This window comes from Vulpes lagopus, chromosome 10, assembly GCF_018345385.1.
Source record: "Vulpes lagopus strain Blue_001 chromosome 10, ASM1834538v1, whole genome shotgun sequence".
In the NCBI taxonomy this organism is placed as follows: Eukaryota; Metazoa; Chordata; class Mammalia; order Carnivora; family Canidae; genus Vulpes; species Vulpes lagopus.
In genome coordinates, this window is record NC_054833.1 from 86,928,923 (window position 1) to 86,952,730 (window position 23,808).

Consider the following 23,808-nt stretch of genomic DNA (forward strand, 5'->3'; position numbering starts at 1 on the left):
TTCAGGCCTCCAGTGCCCAGGCAGGCCCCAGCGGGCCTGCTGGCCCCGCCTCGCTCGCCGGACCCCGCCCCCCGTGACCCCGCTCCAGTCCGCAGGCCTGGCTGTGCCCTGGCAGGCTCCGCCCCGCCCGCTAGCCCTGTCCCGGGTAGCCCCGCTCGGGTCCGCAGGCCCCGCCTTGCCCTGCAGGCCCCGCCCCGCTCGCTGGCCCCGCCCCCGCAGCTCCCGCTCGGGTCCGCCGGCCCGCCGCCGCCATCTTTGATAGGGGCAGCTGGGCCTGGCGTCCGGAGATGCCGAAGTCGTGCGCGGCCCGGCAGTGCTGCAACCGCTACAGCAGCCGCAGGAAGCAGCTCACCTTCCACCGGTGAGGGGCAGGGGCGCCGTGGGGCGCGGGGGCCCGGCTGCCGACCCGCCTGGCGCCCCTGGGAGCCCGAGGCCTGGCGCGCCGGGCGGGGACGGCCAAGGGCGTGCAGCCGGGTCCTCCGCGGAGGGGCCGGCGGCCCGGGGACAGGCGGGATGCCCCGCGGCCTGGGCGCGTGGGGAGACGATCGGAGAGGCCGAGCCACCTGCCCAAGGCGCACAGCCTTACCCCCACGTCGGCTGGGGCGGTCGCTTGCGGAGGAGGCCGGGGTGGGTCGCCGGGTCCGCAGTCCTGGGGTGTCAGTCCCTCCCCGAGACCTGATCTTGTTCTCAGATGCAGCCTGGAACGTGGCTGGTGCTCCGTGCGTACGGGCTGAATGCGTCTCCGAATGAATGAGTGGTGGTGACTCCGGGGGCTCGCCCCGGCCAGGCCTCGGGTCAGGAAGCTAGAGGGGGAGCGGAGCCCTGAGAACGTTCCAGGGTGTTGGGGAGCGCGGCCGGCCCTGCAGCCCTGCAGCCCGGGCGGGAGGCTTGGAGCCTGTCCTCGCGCTCCCGGCGCTCCCAGCGTGTCGGCCCTGGGCCCCTGTCCCGGTCCCGGGCCCGGCCCCCGCCTGGGAGAACGCAGCTTCCAGCCACTGCCTCCTAGAGCGCGGCCCCCAAGGCCAGCTGCACTGTCTCCACCGCCCCTCCCATCACCATTTTCCTCTCCCAAGTGAAGGTTTTTATTGAAAAGCACACAAATGATAATTCCATGACCCAGGCCATTCCACAAACTGAACACCTGTGTGACTGTGAACCAGAACATCACCAGCCCCTGCCCCCCCCCCCCCCCCACATCCCCCAGAGTGGCCCGCATCCCGCCTTCTGTCCGAGCCCGGTGCTCTGGCCTGGGTTGAACTTGACACACCAAATCCTATGCTGTGCTTTCTTGTGTCTTTTGGTCATGTTTATGAAGTCACCTGCACTTGGGCTGGCTGCCCTGCCTTCCTCCCCATCTCTCGAGGTCCTCCGCTGAATGAATATGCCAGAATTGACTTGTTCTAGAAGGAAAGGGCATTTGGGTGTTGCCGTATTTTGGCCATGACAGGCCCATGACTCCTCCTGCTCAGCCCTCTCAGCCAAACCCACCTTTGGCTGTGCCCCCAACATGCTGGGTGCATCCCAGTGCCTTTGCTCTTGCTCTTCCTTCTGATAAGACGACGACAACGTCGGCTGGCTCTCCTGCTTCTTGCAGCCTCTGCTCAGATGTCACTTCCCAAGAGGCCTTCGTGACCACTTCCTACCCTTTATTCATTTTTTTTTTAAGATTTTATTTATCTATTCATAGAGACACAGCTAGAGAGAAAGAGGCAGAGACATAGGCAGAGGGAGAAGCAGGCATCATGCAGGGAGCCCGATGTGGGACTCGATCCCAGGTCTCCAGGATCAGGCCCTGGGCTGCAGGCGGTGCTAAACCGCTGCGCCACCGGGGCTGCCCTATTCATTTGTTTTTAAAAGATCATTTATGTATTTATTCATGAGAGACACAGAGGAGAGGCAGAGACACAGGCAGAGGGAGAAGCAGGCTCCCCGTGAGGAGTCCGATGTGGGACTCCATCCCAGGACCCTGGGATCATGACCTGAGCCAAAGGCAGATGCTCAAGCACTGAGTCACCGAGGTGCCCCCTGCTCTTCATTCCTACACAGTTCTGTATCTGTTGGGTCTGCTGTTTTCCTGTTCTAGAATGTAGGCTCTCTGAGGGTGGGGCTGTTTGTTCCTTCCCACATCCCAGTGCCTGGGACAGGGCCATCCCCGGGGGAACGGACACTGGCTCACCCTTTGAGTACTCAAAGACTAATGGACCAAAACCTTTGGAAGGCTTTCTGGCCACGTTCATGGCCTCACATTGCACACTAAGGATACTGTAAACTGGCATGACAGAAGCTTCCAGAAATAGGATGTAGTTTAACAGAGTTACTCAATTTTCCAAGCTGTCCGGTAAAATACCATTTCAGAATTGCAGCGAATCCCACGGTGTTGACTTGAGCTTCGCAGATTCCTCTACGTCTCCCTCCTTTGCTTCCCAGGTTCCCATTCAGCCGCCCGGAGCTGCTGAAGGAATGGGTGCTGAACATCGGCCGGGCCAACTTCAAGCCCAAGCAGCACACGGTCATCTGCTCAGAGCACTTCCGGCCCGAGTGCTTCAGCGCCTTTGGAAACCGCAAAAACCTGAAGCAGAATGCTGTGCCCACCGTGTTTGCCTTTCAGGACGTCACGCAGGTGAACACACCACTGTCGTTACATCTCCACTCAGGCCTCCAGAGCGCCCGTGCAGGTGTTTGCAGGGGCAGTGGGGGCGGAGGCTGACGAGTGCAGGGAGGGCAGCGCTGTCAGGCCCCTGGGGTCCAGAGTCCGGTGGTCCTGCTGGCTGTGACCTTTGCTTTAGGTAACTTATAATTTAAAGCCCCTTTATTTATTTTTTTAAAGACTTTTTATTTATTTATGAGCGAGAGAGAGGCAGAGACACAGGCAGAGGGAGAAGCAGGCTCCATGCAGGGAGCCTGATGTAGGACTCTATCCCGGATTCCCAAGATCAGGCCCTGGGTTGAAGGCGGCGCTAAACCGCTAAGCCATCCGGGCTGCCCTTTTAAAGCCCCTTTAAAAATGTATCAGGCGGGCAGCTTGGGTGGCTCAGTGGTTTAGCACCGCCTTCGGCCCAGGGTGTGATCCTGGAGGCCCGGGATCGAGTCCCACATCAGGCTCTTTGCGTGGAGCCTGCTTCTCTCCTTCTCCCTCTGCCTGTGTTTCTGCCTCTCTCTCTCATAAATAAATAAAATCTTAAAAAAAAAAAATGTATCAGGCATGGGGTGCCTGGGTGGCTCAGTCTGTTAGGCATCGGCTCTTGGTTTCGGCTCAGGTCATGACCTCAGTGTTGTGGAATCAAGCCCCAAGTGGGGCTCTGTTGAGTGTGGAGCCTCTTTCTCTTTCTCTCCCTCTCTCCCTCCCCCTTTATTTCCTTCCCTCTGTGCGCCGCCCCCATCACACTTTACAACCAAAAGCTGCTGAGGATTGTATTTATTTATTTGACATGGTGGGAGGGTGGAGTGTGCACAAGCAGGGAAAGTGGCAGGCAGAGGGAGAGAGAGAAGCAGGTTCCCTGCTGAGCAGGGAGCCCGATGTGGGCCTCCATCCTAGGACCCTGGGATCATGACCTGAGCTGAAGGTTGAAGGTGATGCTTCACTGTCCGAGCCACCCAGGTGTCCCTGCACATTTCATTTTTGCTGGCGTCACGTGGGCACGAGGCCACACAGTGAAGATCTGGCAACTGTGTTGAACTCAGACCCTTTCTTTCTGAGTGGACAGGCAGGGCCAGGCGGGGTCAGTGAGCTGCAGGCTGTACTGCTGCCCTCCAGCATGTGCCACCCCGTGCTCCCAGGAGCTCTGGCCTGGGCAGAGATGGCTGGTGCAGATGGAGGGAGTCTGGGGACAGCGTGGAGGGGACTTGGACATGGAAGGGACCTCTGGCTGGTTGGAGGGTTGCAGGGCCCAGAGGGTGGCAGGCTTGGGTGGGCTGTGGTTTTTCGGGTGAGGTGAGTGGGGACATCGCTTTGGAAGGCTCCCTCTGGCTAGAGCCATTGGTGTCACAGATAAGTGCAGTCCTGGTGGCCTGAGCTGAAGCATGCGTGGATGTCAGAGCAGAGGGCCTTTTCAGATCTAATGGGCTGAGACTGAGGTGGTCTGGGTGGGCTTGCTGAGCCCCCAGAGGGTGTGGTTCCTAGATCCTCTGAATTTGGCTCTGTGCCTGTGGAGTTAGATTTCCCAACAGGACATTGAGGGGGCCAAGTCTGTGGGGTGGGATGTGCAGGTTTGGCTCAGGAGAGAGCTCATGCACAGTTGGGTGCAGAGGCCCCAAGGGGAATGATACTGAATTTCATAAATCCCAAAGGTGTACTGAGTCCCAGGTGGTGGGCCTCACAGCAGGCACCTCTTTGAACCTGGAAGGCAAAGCAGTGGTGGAGCAAACCAGGGCCAACAGGTAGCTGTGCTTGATTGTCCTGGGAGAGAGAGGGAAGGGAATTAAGGGTGTGGGGACTTGTGCATTGGGGCGCCTGCCCTCCATCTGAGCTTTGCACACACCTGCAGGCTTGCAGCCTCACTTTCTCCAAGTCTACGGTCACCACGTCGTCTGGAGGAGGCCGCCACCCCCCTCCCCCCACCTGCCTTCCCTTCGTGCTTGTTCTTCCCGGCTCCTTTGCGTTCCTTTGCATTTGTTCTGATTCAGCTTCTCTCTTTGGTTCGCTCCCTGAGGGCAGGGGTTTGTTTCATGGCTTATTCCCAACACCTAGAAGGTTTTGTTGTTATTTCAATATGGAAGACCCTTTTTTATTTGATATATATTGCTCACTTTTATTTTGTTGCGGTAAGAACACTTACCGTGAGACCTGCCCTCCCGGCAGACGTCTGAGTGTCCCGCACAATGCTGGAGACCACAGGCGCGGTGTGCAGCCTGGCTAGACGTCGCCATCCTGCTGGTCTGAACCCCGTGCCTGGGTTAACTACCTCCTCTGTCTGTGCCTGTGGCTAAAGGACTTTGATTGATTCTCACACCTTTGTGGTGAGATTTGAAGGGAGCTCACAGTTTAACAACGTGGGGCGGCATCTGCAAGCCTGCCCCTGGGTGCTGTCACTACCCCGGGGCCCTGGAGCTGGTGGCAGCTCTGGGGATGCCCGGGAACCCGAGTCGATGTTCTCTCCTATGTGGCTGCCAGTCTTTGAGCCAAATTTGAGTCACCTATGTGCCCAGAATGTCAGGCTGTGGGGTAACACATATGAATGAGGTCCCTGGCTTCAGGGGGCCTACGATCTGGGGACAGCTTTCGGGAGAGCGGGCCAGTGGTTGGTGACCAGAGCTGGGCTGGGCTTGACATGGGCTGAGTGGGGGAGTCAGACATGCATGTGGCCGGGCACCTGGTGGGGGATCTCGGGGTGATCCGCTCGAGCCCTGGGGACCGAGCCCCAGGGCCCATCTGTGTACAGTGCTCTGTGCCCCCTGCAGCTGGCGAGGGAGAACGCGGACCCGGCCGGCGGGGACACAAACGCGGACTCTCACAAGGAGGTGAGTGCCAGTGCTGCCCCGCCAGGACTGAGGCTTGGTGGGGACACAGAGCTGCAGCGCCCGCCCCGCCCCGCCCTTTCTGCGGTTATGCCCCACCTCATAAACCAGGTTTGGGATCCTGTGTCTCCCTGGAGAAGGGAAAGCAGAGCCTCCTGTGCCTGCTTCCCAGTAACACCAGCCAGTCCCAGTTGGCAGGCGGTGTGGCTGGCGCCCGATTCCTCGGGGTCTGACCCCCAGCCTGTGAGGGGGAGGCTGGCTGTGGGGCAACCCTGGCCCTGGCCATCCTGGGACAGCACAAAGGGCTTCCGGGGGCTTTACCCACTTCTGCCCTGCCATCCCCAGGTGGCCTCCGAGGCGGTGCCTACAGAGTGTGGCTGGGGGAGGAAGCTGGAGGCTGCCCTGGAAGTGCTGCCCCCGATGGCCAGCGGCCCTGCAGAGCAGGTAAGGGTGGAGCGGTAAGGTGCTGGGCCGGGCCCTAGGGGGTGTGCGGGCTGGTGGCCTCTGCAGGCCGATTCGCTTCACACCGCCTGAAGTGAACTGGTGCCCAGGCCGGAGCTCCGTGGCTTGTGGCCCTGAGTTCAGAGCTCCCCAGTAACAGGACAGCCACAGTTTGGGCAGATGAGGCTCTCAGGAGTGCTGTGGGAAGGGAGGCCTCCCTGGCCCCCCACCTGTCGCCCACCTGTCACCTGGGCTCCACTTTGCTTTCATGTGCCTCTGTCCTTGGGTCGCCTCTGTCATTAGGTCGTGCCGCGGAGACTGCAGGGAACTCAGGCCCCTGCCCAGCAGGCCAGCCCCAGTCCTGCACAGACCTCCGACCACAGCTACGCCCTTTTGGACTTAGATGCCCTAAAAAAGAAACTCTTCCTGACTCTGAAGGAAAATGAAAAGCTCCGGAAGCGCTTGAAGGCCCAGAGGCTGGTGATTCGGAGGATGTCCAGCCGCCTCCGCGCACACAGGGCTGGGTCTCCGCCAGAGCCACAGAGCTGAGCCCCTGGCAGGTGGGGGCCATGGACCCCGAGCCTTGCCGCTGATGTCAAGTGACAGGAATGCCATGCCGGGTGGGCCATGCGGCAAGGAGCCCAGGCCACCTCAGGGGAAGAGTAGTTGCAGCAGCCCGGGACAGGGTGGACCTCGAGCAAGGGGACCGAGCCTGCTGTCCTTTCAACAAAAGCTGGGTGGTGGGGGGTGTGTGTCTTGAGAACCGCAGGATGAAGCGGGCCTGGAGGCCATGTGGCACACACTCCCCCAGTGGGGAGAAGTGCATCCCCTTGAGGGGTGGCTGGGCCCGGGGTAGGACACGAGAGGGGGCAGTGTGGCCCCCATCGCCTGGGCGCTGGCTCTGAGTGGCTGAGACTGGCCTCCGTTCCTGGCCTGGTGTGACAGAGCAACAGAATAAAGTGTCTTTCTATGCTGCAGGGTCTCCTCCTTTATTTATTTATTTATTTTTTATTATTTAATTTTTTTTTTTTAATTTTTTTTTTTTTTAATTTATTTATAATAGAGAGAGAGAGAGAGAGAGAGAGAGAGAGAGAGAGGCAGAGACAGAAGCAGGCTCCATGCACTGGGAGCCCGACGTGGGATTCGATCCCGGGTTTCCAGGATTGCGCCCTGGGCCAAAGGCAGGCGCTAAACCGCTGCGCCACCCAGGGATCCCTCCTCCTTTATTTAAAAACTAGTACACGTGTCTCCCATTTCTCAAGAGTTTGTTTTTACAACAGACCTGCATTAGTACCTGTTTTTGCTAACCTAAAGAAATTTGAGGATTTTCATTTTTATGGCAAAAGGCACAAGCAAAAAAAGCAACGAGTGTGTGTTTTGCAGTGGCTGAGAGGGAACCAGGGCACTGCCCGTCCCTCCCCGGGAACTAGACTCAGCCTCGAGCCCCCGAGCCCCCAGAGGGCTGGGCTGAGAGTTCCACTCTGTTTCATGCAGCCATTAGTAAGATGTGTCCTAAGGTATCCAAAAAACCCAAAAGGTGATTTATTGGATCTGGGAATGCTCAGATTTTTTTCTGAGCATTAATTTTTTCCCCTAAAAATTAACGGTAATTGCTTCTTTGCTTTAAGCCATTTCGGCTTATGAAAGTTTCCACAGGAGTGCTCTGTGTTCAGAATGGGGGAAGGGGGCTGAAGGCTAATTCGAAGGTCTTTCTCCTCCCTACTTTGTGGCTGCCAAGAAGATGGAGTTCATGTGTCCTCTTGGAGAGCGGGCAGGGCATGACCACCTCTGACTACAAAAAAAAGGTGACTTGACTTAAAATAGCAACAACAAAAAGCTCCTAAATGAAACCACCCCCAGGAAAACAAGGATCCTCGCCTAAATGATCTCCTGACCCTGGACTCTGTTTCTCAGGCAGAGGTCTCATGTGGAAACCACAGCCTCAGGTTCAGCCCATGGTTTCGATAGTGAAGGCCAGGGAGAAGGTGGGAGGGCGTGAGGGCAAGAGGAGGGGGCATGTCCTTACTTTGCTCACTCTTGAAAATGAACATATAGATGCATTAAAATACCATCCCCAGTTTTCAGGAAAGGTTTATTGTGATAAGAGTGCCTTCTGTACAGTCCATTTCAGACAAAATTAAGAGAATCAGTGCCCCAAAGAGCCACCTGCCATGGAGGGAACACATGGCTGCGTCCAAAGGCAGTTCACGCCACGCTTATTGCACGATTTACATTCAGAGCAGCAGCTCGTAGAGAAACTTCTTTAAATGGAGATAAATATTACAGAATTGAACAACCTGAACTGTTTTGAAAACTGGAGGAAGAGAGTATTAGCGACGACTCCGGGACCACCTCCAGGAGTGAAGCCTGATTTTAGCAACAGCTGCAGGGGGCTGTCAGAACCACTACCAAAGAGCTAGGGCCTCTTTGCTCATCAGTGACTTGCAGTCACCAGACAGAGCAGGCGGTTCAGGAGCATTCTAGCTCCTAAGGGCTCTGCATCCCCAGAAGAGGCAAGTGAAGGAAGAGGGTCTGGGGAGCAGACACCACAGTCCCCTTAGAGGAGGGAGTTGGGACTAGAGGAGGTGTGGGAGCAGCAGCGCCACCTGCCAGCCGCGCACAAGCAAGCGAGGCTCAGGCCGCCTTGCTCTCCCAGCACTGGGGATTTGGCAAGTACCTGAGCCAGGGTCCAGGGTCCTTTCCACTCTGCCCGGCCCTGCCCCATGCTTCCCCCTCCTCCGGTCCTCTCCCCTGTCCTGTGCTCCAGTATTGGGGGCAGAGGCACGTCAGCTGAGCCGTGGGGGGGCGGGCTGTGAGGGACGTGAAGGTGGATTGGCTCACACCGGCCTTTTGCCCCCAGGACATGGGTGGCTCCTGGGAGGAAGGGACCTGTGACAGGGCTGGGCCTTGGGACCGGGGGTTACACCTCTCCAGTCTAAGCCACATGCCAGTGGAATGATTCAAGAAGTTCTGGGAGGGGGAAAAAAGACACTAATTTCCAAAGCCATTTGTTCTCAGATAAAAAGCCGATTTATAAACCCACACAATCCTCTCCAGATTCACTGGATAATATTTCAGCAGGAAAAAGTAGTTTTGGGAAGTTGACTGAACAGATGTTCACTTGTTCTGGAGACCTCTGCTCAAGAGAACTTCCTTTCCATTTTGTTTTCCATGCTCGGTGTGGATTTTAGGAAAAGTAGTTCACAGTCCTATGTGTGAGGGCAGGATGTTCCATAAATACCTCAAATAGACTGAGCACTACTGGGTGGCTGCAGTCAGCACCCGGGCTCAGGAGCCTAGGGGCCCAGGGGCTGGGGCCTCCCCTCCAGGGACTCGATCCTTGGGTAAACAGCCACAGGCTGTGCTGCAGTTCTGGTTTGGGTGGGGCTGCCTCAGTCCTCCCTCCAGCACCCGTAAACGCGGGGTGTCTGTGTCCCTCCACATCATTGATACGGTACCACCTTCTCTATAGGAATAATATAAAATAAACACATCTGATGTCTGGGTTTTTTCCCTGCTTCTGGATTTGTAGATTCTCAGGAAGATTTTTTGCAGCCTTTTGTAAATCTGGTTTCTCAAGCAGCTTATCCGTCTGTATCAATCCTATGAGCTGTGAAAGACAAGACAAACTGAGTGTCCCAAAAGGCAACTCTTTCCATGCCTCTCTCCACTGAGGGGTTTAGCCATCACCTGACCAGAGACTGCCTGGTCTAGAGTGGAGCACAGAACAGGCTGTGGAGAATCAACTGGTTCTAGAACATATAGGAGCAGCTGGGTTTGCCTCCTGCCCAGCCACCCATGCTGCAGTTTGCAAGCAAAGAGCTCAGTGAAATTCCACCTGGGAAGGACCACTACCCCTCCTCGGGGCAGCCCATCACAGGCTCTGAGCAAGTCCCTTGCTCCCAGGCAGATAACACAGGGTTAGGTGGCTGTCACCTCACACTGATGTCCCCAGTCCCCATCTGTGGCTGAGGGCCTCCCCACATTGGTACACAGGGCAGGTGACTGCAGAGGGGCAGCTACTCACACTGCTTTGGTATCCTAAGGGCCTCGTTGTCCAGTGCCATCACCTGGTGCAGGACGCCTCGGAACTGGTAAAGCACTTTCAGGTTCTTTTCCTCACCCACACACGGGTCGTAGAACCCTGGCAGTCCGGCCTGTAACAAACACGGTCTTACTCCATGGGGCTTCAGGCCCAGCACCATTGCTGTCTGCTCCCAAATGTGGTCAGTGTGGGCAGGCCCTGACTTTCCCTCAGGAGCTGCCCTCGAGAGATGCACACCATGAGCCTGAGAATGTCAGAAAGTTGCCTACTGGGCAGCCCGGGTGGCTCAGCTCAGTGGTTTAGCGCCGCCTTCAGCCCAGGGCCTGATTCTGGAGACCCGGGTCGAGTCCCACATCGGGCTCCCTGCATGGAGCCTGCTTCACCCTCTGCCTGTATCTCTGCCTCTCTCTCTGTCTCTCATGAATAAACAAAATCTTAAAACAACAACAACAACAACAAAACCCTGCCATGCTAGAGCCCCCGGAATTCACGGAAGCCCCATCCTGAATCCTGAGAGAACAAGGTATCTGGCCTGAGTGAATCTGTGCTTTAATTTGCCTTTAGCGTTCCCACCCCTGGGCTCCAGTGTGAACTTCAAATGGGAGATCCCACACTTTCTAGAACAAGGCAAGCAAGGAAGAGAATATAAGCTCCACGAACACTGGACATTTATATTTTGTTCGCTGGTCTACCTGGCACACAGTCGGAGCTCAGTAAATACTTGGTGTGTGGGCAGCCCGGTGGCTCAGTGGTTTAGCGCCGCCTTCAGCCCGGGGCGTGATCCTGGAGCCCGGGGATCGAGTCCCATGTCGGGTTCCCTGCATGGAGCCTGCTTCTCCCTCTGCCTGTGTCTCTGCCTCTCTCTCTCTCCCTCTCTCTCTCCTCTGTGTATTCTCTTGAATAAATAAATAAATAATCTTTAAAAAAACAAACAAAAAACATCTCTAAAAAAAAAAATAAAAAAATACTTGGTGTGTGAACGAATGGATGAAGTGACAGCTCCAGTGTGACCGTAACTTGGGTGCTGGGCAGCACGCCAAACAGAAGAGATTCCACTTCGATGGAACGGCCATTCCAAGGCGCCAGGCTATCCCCATGGCCCACAGGCCTTTCATGTCTGAATCCCATGGGTGTGTGCTCTACCTTAGAGGCCTCCGTGAGGATGAGCTTCGAGTCTTTCACCAGGCACTGCAGGGGCACGGTCACGTCAATCACCTTCACTTTCTCGCTCTTCTTGCTCTTGTCATTGACGAACTTCCCGTACCAGGCGTTGACAATGATAAGCCCTGAGGATGGCTTGGTCTAAGCAGGGGCGGGGCTCAGTGGGGCACCCTTCTTGGAGCCTGGGCTGCAGGAGTGCTGTGCTCCTTTGAGACCCCCAGCGCCCACCCTACCCCGAGGGAGGCCATGCCTTCTCACCCATTCTGGACTCTTCTGCCTCAATTATTCTTCGGACAGATTCCTGCATCAACCGAACCTGCGAAGAACAAGGAGGGCACCTATCAGGGCCCTTCCTGGGCTCTGCCTCTCGTGCTTGGGTGCATTTTAGCTCCTCCTCTGTTCACAGAAAACCCAACGGTACCCCTGCATGTATGCTGGATATGTCTGTTCTGTCACCTAACACCAGTTCACTTACAGGGAATAAAAGAGGACAGTACCCTCCAATTCTTGGAAAATCCTGTTATGCCTTTTGAGGGTAACTGTATCTAATCTTTAGGACAGCGAATGGAGTTCGCTGAATTGTATCCCATAGGGATTAGAGAGGTGGAGTGTGACGTGCTCCCCGAGCCCGGTCAGAGGTGTATCGTTCGCAGAGGGTGAGGAGCACCCTCCCACCCCCCACAGTCTGCTCTGTGTGGCAGCATGGTGATACTCAGAGCCACACAGAGCAAAAGGACTTCCGGGGGTGCATCTCTGTAGCACTTACGGCAGCTTCTGCCTCTTGCTTCTTTTGCAGAATGTCAGTGGCTGTGCTTTCCCTTTGCTTTTCCAACTCCCTTAAGCGAGAAGAACACAAGCCACATGTTAGCGAGGAGTGAGGCAACAGAGCCCCTCGTTGGACCTGCGCCTGGCAAACAGTGTGAGCTCTTACTGCATTCCTGGTTCTGTAGCTTTAGAAAATATTTCCAAGACAATTTCAAGCAAATCTGTTCCTTTTAGGCCTCTGCAGCTTCCCTTTCTTTTGTCCCTGGATGGCTTTCCCCCACTCCTCACCAGAGCACACAGGAAGCCCACTGCTGGGGAATCAAGCCCCTGCCTGATGAGAATCTCAGCACAGTGAGCAGCTGGAGGAGAGGTGAGGGCCACAGGGAAAGCCACCTTCTGGGGGTGATTCTAGAATACTTCTGGGAGGGACAATGCTTACTGCTTTAGGTACAAAGTATACTTTTTTCTTACCTAGGGAAGAACAGAGACAGCAAACACCCATCCTGTCAGAAGACCTGACCCCACACATTCTTCTTTTAAGCCTCAAGCCTCCTAGGGAACCAGGGCTCTAAACTGCCGGGTTCTGAACGCTGGAGGGGCCCAAAAAATGAGATTCCCTCAGCTTGGTGACTTATTCTATTAGCATTAGAGGTAATGAATCTAAACTACCTCTCAGATGGAATGCTATGCTCCAGTGGGTTATCTACAAGAAACTGTAAAAATACACGAATGTTTCTATAACTTTCAAGACTACACTTAATACACGCCTCTGTAAGAACTCAAATGTACCCCTACTGGACTCAGTGCGAGGAAAATAAATGGTCAGAGTAAGAACAGGGGACTTTCTATTTCTTGTGGTCATGGTGTAGAGTCTGCACAATTTTGTGAACTAGCTCTAACCCCTTCTGGGAGTCAGAAGGGCAAGTGAAGGGGGCGCAGTAGCACTGCTGCCAGTGGGAACAGTCAGCACCCACTGGGCACTTACTACAGGCTGGATGCTGTGCCCAGCTTCACAGGTATGCATTAATTTCCCTAGGAGCCCTCTGAGTAGCTTCTATCATGATCATACCCGTCTTAAAGACAAGGAAACTGTGGCACAGAGTTGTTTAGTGAAACCCTGGGACATGTTAGGAACTCACTTCTCTTTTTGAGCCCTGAGGTACGGTTTGATGACCAGACGATGAAGAGCGAAGTAGACCACGAGCGGCCCCACGGTGGCATAGAACACGGCGCTGGGAAGAAGCTGGTCCGTCAAGTGAATAGGGAAGAAGTAGGTTTGACTGGCCCTGTTTAACCTGAAAACAAAGATGAAACAGAACACCCAAGATAGGTTTCCAGGGAAGGGTGATGGAGGTCTCAGCCACAGGGCGAGAACTCTAGATACACACACCACCAGTTCCAGCTGGTTTCATTATCTCCACACCTTCTAGTCCCCATTCCAAAGCTGAGCTGCTGGATTTCATGTCTGTGACAGAAGAAAGATCCCACTGCCTGCTAATTCTGGGCAAAGCAGCGACCACTGCTTTACCAGAGTGACAGTGGCTTTAGAGAACAGGAGTGGGCACCTCCCGAGGCCCTGGACACAGAGACAGAGACCTCTCTGCCCTCAACCTATCCTGTTGAAAGTAGTGGGTGATCATCTCCAAAGCTGGCAGATTGAGGAGATTCTGCTTCTGGTAATGGCCCAGTAGCTCCTATTGCACCAGTCATCCAACAGGTAAGCGCTGTAAACCCTGACCACAAACTACAAAGACTCTCGGGTACTGGGGAGTGACAAGAGGCTGGCAAGTGCACAGGAGGGCAAGTCTTAGCTGCTACTGTGTGGCTGGCAAACATGGGGAGGAAATCTGCAGTCCTGTGAGACTGAAGGCCCAGAGCTCAGAGTCTGAAGCAACCACAGCAGCTGGGAAGTGGGGGGGTCCCCCAACAAGGGAAATCAGAGACGGGCAACCCCAAGTTCTTTTTTTATAAAAGATTTTATTTATTTGTTTGTTTATTTATTTAAAGATTTTATTTATTTATTCATGAGATAAAGAGAGAGAGAGAGGCAGGGGACACAGGCTGAGGGAGAAGTAGGCTCCATGCAGGGAGCCCGATGTGAGACTCGATCCTGGGTCTCCAGCTAAACCACTGAGCCACCTGGGCTGCCCTTATATATTTATTCATGAGAGACACACAAAGAGAGAGGCAGAGACACAGGCAGAGAGAGAAGCAGGCTCCATGTAGAGAGCCTGATGTGGGACTCGATCCTCAAACTCCAGGATCACACTCTGGGCTGAAGGCAGGTACTCAACCGCTGAGCCACCCAGGCGTCCCAGCCCCAAGTTCTTTATGTAAACACCGCACAGATCCCCAGTCTCTTGGCGGCCTTGGCTACAAGTGAAATAATTACAAGTGAATAATGTGGTTCTAGCTGCTGCCACACACGAGTGAGCCCCAGTTCACAGTCTGATTTTTGCCAATTACCTTCAAAAAGGAAAAATCAACACTTTTTTGGGGATCATAACAGAATATAGACCCTCTATGCTATATTATTCAGAACACCCAAGATATGATACAAATGATTCTATATACCAAGATATACAAGAGAAAAAGATAACTGTGACCAACCCCAGATGACCCAGACTGGAAGGGATTTTAGAGTGCTACTTTATGTCCAAGACAACATACAATGCATGGGCTAAATAGCAGACCGGAGATGAGAGCAGTGAACTTGTAGACAGAGCAACAGAAATTACCCAATATGAAGAACCAAGAAAAAAAAACTGAAGGCAAATGGGCAGAGCCTCAGAAACTTGTGGAACACTAAGAGATTTAGTATATAAGTAATTAGGGTCCCAAAGAGGAGAGAGAGGGCAGGAACTAAGATTTGAAGAATTAATGGCCTAAAAATTCCAAATTTGAGGTAGGACCTAAACTTACAGATGCGAGTTTAGCAAACCCCAAGCAGCACAAATACAACAGAAACCACATGTATGTAAACTGCAGGTACAAACTGCTGGAAAAAAAAGCTTAAAAAAAGAAAATGGAAAATTAGTCAGGAAAACAAACAAAAAAAGACATCACATTCAGGGGGATAATGATTCAAATGACCATTGATGTGTTACCAGAAAGAATGGCAGCCAGAAGCCAGGAGAGTAACATCCTGGGAGCACTGAAAGAATAAATCTGTTAACCCTGAATTCTACATTCAGGGACAATATCCTTCAGAATAAATGCAACTCCAGAATTGGCAAAGAACACTCAAAAAATAAGAAACCAGGGCAGCTCGGGTGGCTCAGCAGTTTAGCGCTGCTTTCAGCTCAGGGTGTGATCCTGGAGACCTGGGATAGAGTCCCATGTCAGGCTCCCTATGTGGAGCCTGCTTCTCCCTCTGCCTGTGTCTCTGCCTCTCTCTCTTTCTGTCTCTCATGAATAAATAAATCAAATATTAAAAAAAAAAAAAAAAAAGAAACCAAACCACCCAATAATAAAACAGACAAAAGATTTGAAGACTTCACTAAAAAAACAAACAAAAGATCTGGATGGCAAATAAGCGCACGGAAAGATGTTCAACATCCTAGATGTCAGGGAGACACAAATCAAAATCACAACGGATGTACTCACATACCTGCAGAGAAACAGCCAAAGTGAACAAGATGACCATTCCAAGCAAGGGCTGTCGAGGATGTGGAGCCAATGGGGCTCTCACAGGCTACGGGTTGGGGTAGAAAAAACAGGAAGCCATCACCTGGAAGGTGGCTTAGTACTTTCCTATCAAGTGGAACACACACCTACCATTCAGCTCAGCATGCCTGCTCCTAGGTATTTATTTACCCAAGATAAAAACTTATGTTCACACAAAACTTATATGTGAATGTTTACTGGCTTTATCTGTAATTGCTAAAAATTGGAAACTGAAATGTCCTTAAACGGATAAGCAGATAAACCGTGGTAGATCAACACAACATAATGCCAAACAGCAATAAAAAGGGACACACTACTGATGTATGCAGCCATAAGGACATATCTTAAATGCATTATGCTCATGAAAGAAGCACAAAAGGCCTCACAACTCTATGATTCCAATTATATGACTTTTTGAAACAGGCAAAAATATAGGGAATGAAAACAGGCCAGTCGCCAAGGGCCCGGGAGACCACACAAAGGCCATGAGACAATTTTTGGGGACAATGGAAATGTGCTCTATCTTGATTGTGATGGTGGTTACACGACTTATGTGATTGTCAAAACTCCCAGGACTGTATAATAAGACAGATGAATTTTAATTTCTGTAAATTTAACATCAATGAAGCTTGACTTTCAAAATTATGGCAGGGGCACCTGGGTGGCTCGGTGGTCAAGTGTCTGCCTTTGGCTCAGGTCATAATCCCAGGGTCCTGGGATCAAGTCCCACATCAGGCTCCTTGCAGGTAGCCTGCTTCTCCCTCTGCCTCTGTCTCTCATGAATAAATAAATAAAACCTTTAAAATTAAAGTGATATACCTAGATAGAATGTAATAATAAAATATAAAAGCAGAATAAATAAAAAATAGAGACATTTTCTTGATAAAGAATACTAAGAGGTCATCATTGGTAGACTTACAACCGTATAAGAAAAGCTGAACAAAGTTCTTCAGCCAAAGAAATGAGTATCTGAAGGAAAATCAGATTCTTAGGAAGGAATAAGGAACACTAGAAATGGTTAAAAAAAAAAAATGGGCAAAGATGACTCCCCCCCTTTTTGATTTAACACATATAGATGTACAAATATATACATATAAAACTACTGAAAGCCACAATTAACATATTCTTGTGGAGACTATAATGTGTGTAATTATAACACATGTGACAAGTACAGCATAAAGAACACAGGGATGGGAAATGGCCCTAAAAGTTTTCAAGGTTCTTTCATTTTACATCAAGTATACAATATTAAGTCTAAACAGATGATAAAAGGTTAACAATGTGTAATCACTAGAGCAACCACTAAGGAAAAAAAAAAGTGCAAAGAGGTATAGCTAAAAAGTCAATAGATAAATCAAAATGGAATGCTAAAAATATTTAGTAAGGACGATTAGAAGAACAAGAAATCAGAAGGGAAGAAAAGAAGACAAATAATAAATAACAGGCCTAAAACCAACCATACCAACAATTACATTAAATATTACTGGACTAAACACTTCAATTAAGTAAGAAACTGGGGATCCCTGGGTGGCTCAGCGGTTTAGCGCCTGCCTTCCGCCCAGGGCGTGACCCTGGAGTCCCGGGATCGAGTCCCACATCGGGCTCCCTGCATGGAGCCTGCTTCTCCCTCTGCCTGTGTCTCTGCCTCTCTCTCTCTCTCTCTCTCTCTGTTTCTCATGAATAAATATATAAAATCTTAAAAAAAGAAAAAGAAAAAGAAACCAAATGAATGGATGCATGCTGTCTATGAGACACCCTGTATATATGAACACAGAAGATAGGTTAAGGTAAAGTGCTCCAGGCTCAGCACTGGAGCAGGGACAGAAAAAGATAAGTCACATAAACAGTAAGCATAAGAAGCCTGGAGTAGCTATACGAACATCAGATAAAGCAGATTTCAAATCAAAGAGCGCTGCTAGAGATGAAATTCACGAAGGCAAAACTGACAAAGGAAGAAACAGAATTTTACACTCAGCAGGAGATTTTAATATTACTTTCTCAGCAACTTAAAGAAAACGGCCCCAAGTCGGTAAAGTCATAGAACTTCTGGTTTCTGATGAATGTTGTCAACCACCTTGACCTACTGGTATTTATAGAACACTATGCCCAAAAACTATAGAATACATGTTCTTCTCAAGTGCACATGATCACCCAGGTCGATTACATGGTGGGCTCTAAAACAAGTGTCAATATATTTAAAAACGCTGGAATCATACATAATATGTTTTCTGACCAAAATGAAATTAAATTGAAATCACTAATCAGTTATAGAGAAAAACCCAAATATTTAGAAATTAAGCAATACATTTCCATAAGTGAACCTAGAAAACAGTTTGAATTGAATAATAATGATATAACATATCCAAAGGATGACTGGCTGGCTCAGTGGTTGAGTGTCTGCGTTGGGCTTAGGTCATGATCCTGGGGTCCTGGGATCGAGTCTCGCATCGGGCTCCTGCATGGAACCTGCTTCTTCTCCCTCTGCCTGTGTCTCTGCCTCTCTCTGTGTGTCTCTCATGAATAAATAAATAAAATCTTTAAGAAACAAAACAAAAAAATAACATCCAAATTTGTGGGATGGGGTGAAACAGTGTTTAAAGCCTTAAATGTTTGTTTATATTAGAAAAGAAAGGTTTTATTTATATGTATTTTTTAATTTATACATTTTTAAGATTTTATTTATTTACTCATGAGACACACACAGAGAGAGAGAGAGAGAGAGAGAGAGAGAGAGAGAGAGGCAGAGACATAGGTAGAGGGAGAAGCAGGCTCCATGCAGGGAGCCTGATGTGGGACTCAACTCGGGACTCCAGGATCATGCCCTGAGCTGAAGGCAGACTCTCAGCTGCTGAGCCACCCAGGTGCCCCAAGAAAAAAGGTTTTAAATTAACCTAAGGCTGGGCTTTAAAAAGCTAGAAAAAGCGGCAATATGAATATATAGAAAGAAGAAAGAGAAATAGGGTAGAGCTGTAACTGTGAGAGTTGTCAGTGCAGGAAGGTACTTCAAGCCAGCAGGCTGGATGGGGCCATCTGGGGAGGGAGTCTACACAGACAAGGACTGGGTCCCACTGTGACGTCGCCACATAGAAGCAACCGACTATCATGTAACAGAGACCATACTGAGAGGCCGGAAGGCAGGAAGGCTCAGCACTGGAGCAGGGAGGAGTCTCTGTGTGGATGGGAACGGTCTGCTATGGAGGGATAAACAGACGCTGCATAGGCTGGTGGAGGCCCTGCACATGTCATGCATGGGAAAGGCAGTGCTGATGAGCGGGTGTGCAGGACCGGTACCGGGACCCCCCAGGAAGGGAGAGATGCAATTGGCTTGGAGGATGGGCCAGCAGAGCAGGTGGCAACTCCCTGAGAGACTCAGACCCTGAGTGAACAGTGGGCTCTAGGACTTCTTGACGTTGGCGTATACGCTTAAGACAGGGGCAGCTTTATTTTTTAAGAACAAAATTACAAAGCAAAGTCTATTTCGTCCTTAAAGTGGTTGAAGCCTGGGTGAGTGACAAGTTGCCAGATAATTCTTGGCCAGTTCAACTTACTTGACTTTGAGAGAAACGCCCTGAGGGACTCCAACGCTGACAGCTGCGCCTAGGACGCTGTGCCTGGAGATTTTCCTTTCTGCTCCGTACTCCACCACCGTCCCAAAGAAGCCTGCCCTGCAGGGAGTGCAAGGCCTGAGCAAGTGGCTTTCCATCTCTCCTGGTCCCCACAGGCACCTGTCACTCAGAACAGAGGCTGGGCCCCCCTATTCTGTCCCTCCCTCTCAGCTCCCCACACTACCCCCATCCTCAGCCCCAGGAGTCGGTCTTGACGGACACTTCTGGTCAGTGAGGAGAAGCAAGTCAGCATGCTAGTGGTGCAGTTCTTCTATCAGCTTTAAGGTCCTCGAGGCAGGGACTGGAGGGTGGTAAACCCCATGCCCTCGCAACAGGGGCTCTTGAGAAATGTGGCCGGCTCGAGTGGGCCACTGACACCAGGCTCTGCAATCAGAACCCCCTACCTGATTTGCAGCCAGGTCAGGACTTACTTCAGGGACCCTTTCACGCGCGTCTGGTCATCGTCCTGGAATTTGTGCTGATAGCTGATTAGTGCAAAGGAGTGAGGGATTCCAAGCTGGGGAGACAGCGAGAAGAAAAGGCACTAGTGCCCGGGACTCTGCAGGAAGGTGGCCACCGAGTGCACACTGCCTGTGGGCGCTCGTTGTGGGAGGGCCTCTTGGGCACGGGCCATGATCTGTGTGTGGAGATTTACTAGTGGCCAGTATTTGCAACCCGGGAGAGCTCACATAAAACCCCAGTTTCCTCATGTCTCATGAAAATAGAACATTCTGTGTCAAGGAGCTGTGTTCTTATATGGCAGTAGGTGCTGAGTGCTGAGGAGTAGCTGCCCTTTGAAGTGGGGTGTCTCTCATTCTCTGTGTCCCTGCCCGCCATGGTGGGACCCGAGTGCCTGACTCTACTCTGGGATCACTTACTAACCTGGGCATTTTCCCAACCTTATTCTGTGTACTTCTACTATAAGATGTACAAAGGACATTTTGCTTTAGGGTAACTGGAGCACAGCTACCCTTGGAAGCCTGAAACAACAGGATTTCAACACTCCTGAATGTGTGTGAGCCAAACTGGCCCTTTAGGGCGTCTCCTGGCACTCAGACTCAGGGAAGGTGACCAGGGTAAGAGGTACAATGGGCACATGAAGGTGCAGCTCTGTCCTCACCTGCAGGGCCACTGTGAAGTGGCTGGTCTTGGTGTCCCGAACGATGCTAGTGTTCATGGCTGACTGGATGCCCCACCGCCACTGCAGGTAGCCCACGGTGTTCTTGTCCAGGTTTCGAGCCAGGACTGTGGTGAGGCCAGGCCGGATTCCACGGGATGAAAACTGCAGAGCACAGTTTGTCGTCACAAAGCTGTGGGGACACACAGATGGAAAGGGTCCTGGGTGACACCTGGTTCTCAGCTACTCCCTCTCCCTTCTGTGAATCCCTGAGCCCCACTGGGAAAATGGGACGTTGAGCCTTTCTCTTTGGGAGGGAGAGAGAGGGTGTCCTGGTGAGTCTTCCTAGTGGCCCCCTTGCTGACGTGCACTGCCCACTCATCCCATTCTAACTTTAGATATAACTGAATGTCTGTTTTGAAAACCAGTAGGTCCTATCCTACTGCAGGTTAGAATCACCTCTGGGTGGGGGAAGGCTGCAGACTGGAATCACCCGGCTACTCTAATTTTTTTTTTAATTTTTTTATTTTTTATTTATTTATGATAGTCACAGAGAGAGAGAGAGAGAGAGAGAGGCAGAGACACAGGCAGAGGGAGAAGCAGGCTCCATGCACCGGGAGCCTGATGTGGGATTCGATCCCGGGTCTCCAGGATCGCGCCCTGGGCCAAAGGCAAGCGCCAAACCACTGCGCCACCCAGGGATCCCTCACCCGGCTACTCTAAAAAACACTCATGGTCAGTTCCCACACGCTGGGATTCTGACGTACAGGCTTGAGTGTTAAAGCTTGCCAGGTGATTCTAATGTGTAGCAAAACTGGGGACCCCTTATCTGGAGACCACCCCAGACCAGTTAAGTCAGAGTTTTGGGCTGGGGGCCAGGCATCATCTATTTCTCTAGGACCACCCACGTGATTCTGGTGTCCACCCATGGCTGTGTATGCAGAAAGCCAGTACAGTAAACCTTTCAGTAAAACTGAAAGGCATCTCAAGTTTGTTACCAAGGGAGTCAGCCCCACCTTCTGGCTAAAAAGGGGTATTTCATTTCAACAACAGAGGAATTCACACCACTATACCCAAAGTGTTAAAAGGTGAGCAAACAGCCCAACATTTACCAGACTGCCAAAGTCTGGTTTCTTTCTCTTTCCTAAGCTCAAGAAGTAATACTTCTGCCATTAAGTAATAATAACTATGAGAGCTCTGATCATAACTGCTCTTGCAAGCTTCCAGTAGCTCCTCACGGCTAAATGGATGAACAAGTTACTCCTCCTCTCCACAGGGTCCCCAACCCAAACTTTTCCTTGTTTCTCTCATCACACTGGAGACCAGCTGCTTGTTTCTGCTTCCACCACACTGGGGTCAGGGGAGGCAAGCAGGGAGGAGAGACACCAAAGTCATCCCAGAATTTCAAGACAGATGGTGGCACTTAAAAGAATCAAAAGATAAACACTGGGATCCTTGTTTAACTGAAGTAGTAAGGTTTAGTCTTTTTATCCAGCATGTCCTAGAGAGAGACTGATGGGGGGGGGGGGGTGGGGGAGAGAGAGAGAGAGGGAGGCACTCGCCAGGGAGACCAAGAACATTCTGCAGGCTGTCTGCATCTTCGGGGCTGACACTACACTCCCAACCAACCCCATGACCACCAGTCTGGACTCATAAATAGCCTGACCACAGGACCAGGGCCTTGAAGAAAAGACACTATGTCAACAGACTGATATCCCAGTTTATACATCTGTGTTCTCAAGTCTGATAAACTCTGGGCACAATGACAACACTCAATTCTCAAACCTGTAAAGGCCGATGAACAGGACACCCTAGTCTGTGTCCTCTGGGGCCACTCAACAGATGGGCACTGAGGTTCAATCAGAACAAAAGGTGGGCAGCCCCGGTGGCGCAGTGGTTTGGCACTGCCTGCAGCCCGGGGCGTGATCCTGGAGACCCGGGATGGAGTCCCACATTGGGGTCCCTGCATGGTGCCTGCTTCTCCCTCTGCCTGTGTCTCTGCCTCTCTCTCTAGCTGTGTCTCTTTTTTTTTTCCTAGCTGTGTCTCTATGAATAAATACATTAAAAAAAAAAAAAAAAAAAAAGAACAAAAGGCCAACAGCTTTCCCTTGGTCAAGCGTCTCCTAAATGTGCCTGATCTAAGAATGACCGAGGTGCTTGACAGAAGTACAGATTCCTGGGCCTCGTAGGAGACCCGACTCAGCTGGTGTGGGAAGTAGGGGCAGGAATCTATGCACTCAGTTGGCACCAGGAGTGACAGACCTATGGAGACAAGCTTAGGACAACATGCATGTCTACTCTTTGCCTAAAGTCGTGGTTAAAAGTGCAAACTGGGTAGCCCTGGTGGCCCAGGATTGAGCCCCACATTGGGGTCCCTGCATGGAGCCTGCTTCTCCCTCTGCTTGTGTCTCTGCCTCCCTCTCTCTCTCTCTGTGTCTCTCATGAATTAAAAAAAAAAAAAAAGAAAAAAAGAAAAGAAAAAAAAGTGCAAATCCTCGTCCCTTCCCAGACCCACTGAACCAGGTCCTGGAGCAGAGGCCTGTGATGCCATGTGCACTCCATCCTAGGACTCCTTTAACTATATTTCCTCCCCAGAGGAACGAGATTTTATTTTACCTTCTACCCAGTTCTTTTATCTGAGCTCACACAGGTAACCCAACATGGGAACTAAGGACATGCCTGTGGTTCTAGAAGGGCAGCCTTGTACAGTTGTAGGAGCAAGATATCACTGCAACAGCAAAGATGAAGGAGAGCTGGCCGGGGGCATTATTACTCCAGCGTCTGCACATCTCTCTGATGACCAGGCAGTCTCACAAGTGCCTCACTATTTAATACAGACCCTTTCTAGAACTTGACACACATTCTCGGAGATAAAGAAATGATCCACAAGTTCATCAATCATTCAGGACACTGACCAGTTTTGTCTCTAGTTTCTCCTGGTGCTCACAGCCCCACAAAGGAGGAGACTGGCCTGCAGAGTAGGAGCTGGGCCCAGGGCAGGGACAGGCAGCAGATGACTCCTTCCTGAGCCCACTCTCTCTGCGCTATGTACACCCTGCCCCGGCTCTGCCAGTGCCGCAGGGTCTGCCCCTGGTGACCTTGTAGGGCAGAAAAGGTAACTCCAGATGATCGTGACAAAAAGAATACAAAGCTTCTAGTCTGCTAAATCCACAAAGACCATCAGAGAGGATTTCTCTATATTTACCATCTTGGTGTGAGATTACGGAAGAGCTTCAGACCAAATAAAGGTCCCTGCAGATCCCCGGCTCCAAATTCTAACTGTTCAAAAGAGAAAAAGAGAGTGTTAGTGGTGTTTACTTTCTTTTTTTGTTTGTTTACTTTCATAGCAGCAACGCATGTCTCAGGGGAACACCTCTGGTTATGATTCCTTCTTTTAAAATACTGAGAGGGACCATAAGGGAAGGAGGGGAAACTGAGTGGGGAAAAATTAGAGGAAGATAAATCACAGGAGACTCCTAAACTCTGGGAAAAAAGGGCTGCAGGGGGGAGGGGGTGGCAGGATGGGTCACTGAGTGACAGGCACTAAGGAGGGCACG

The 23,808-nt window shown here is 51.5% G+C and overlaps 2 protein-coding genes across 2 annotated transcripts in view; one reads left to right on the top strand and one right to left on the bottom strand.

The window, feature by feature from the left end:
* The first annotated feature begins 230 nt into the window (after positions 1-230).
* On the top strand, positions 231-6,867 carry THAP3 (THAP domain containing 3). The gene is made up of 5 exons (XM_041771157.1): positions 231-361; positions 2,425-2,617; positions 5,395-5,454; positions 5,797-5,895; positions 6,196-6,867. The coding sequence occupies exons 1-5, from the start codon at positions 288-290 to the stop codon at positions 6,439-6,441; spliced, it is 672 nt and encodes a 223-aa protein (XP_041627091.1). The 5' UTR covers positions 231-287; the 3' UTR covers positions 6,442-6,867.
* Positions 6,868-7,965: 1,098 nt separating this feature from the next.
* Positions 7,966-23,808, bottom strand: part of DNAJC11 (DnaJ heat shock protein family (Hsp40) member C11) — a 75,235-nt gene continuing 59,392 nt past the window's right edge. Inside the window, exons 7-16 of the mRNA XM_041771156.1 lie at positions 23,457-23,530; positions 20,255-20,444; positions 19,566-19,651; positions 19,078-19,194; positions 13,003-13,158; positions 11,865-11,934; positions 11,357-11,414; positions 11,081-11,223; positions 9,920-10,049; positions 7,966-9,502 (exon numbers count right to left, since the gene is read on the bottom strand). Coding sequence (XP_041627090.1) covers positions 9,477-9,502; positions 9,920-10,049; positions 11,081-11,223; positions 11,357-11,414; positions 11,865-11,934; positions 13,003-13,158; positions 19,078-19,194; positions 19,566-19,651; positions 20,255-20,444; positions 23,457-23,530 — 1,050 coding nt within the window. The 3' untranslated portion in view covers positions 7,966-9,476. The remainder of the gene's footprint in view (positions 9,503-9,919; positions 10,050-11,080; positions 11,224-11,356; positions 11,415-11,864; positions 11,935-13,002; positions 13,159-19,077; positions 19,195-19,565; positions 19,652-20,254; positions 20,445-23,456; positions 23,531-23,808) is intronic.

Excerpts from the sequence above, each read along its gene's own strand:
- THAP3 (XM_041771157.1), top strand. The coding sequence starts at position 288 with ATGCCGAAGTCGTGCGCGGCCCGGCAGTGCTGCAACCGCTACAGCAGC. Across the intron at positions 5,455-5,796 it reads ACGCGGACTCTCACAAGGAG|GTGGCCTCCGAGGCGGTGCC; the intron begins GTGAGTGCCAGT and ends TGCCATCCCCAG. Across the intron at positions 5,896-6,195 it reads CCAGCGGCCCTGCAGAGCAG|GTCGTGCCGCGGAGACTGCA; the intron begins GTAAGGGTGGAG and ends CTCTGTCATTAG.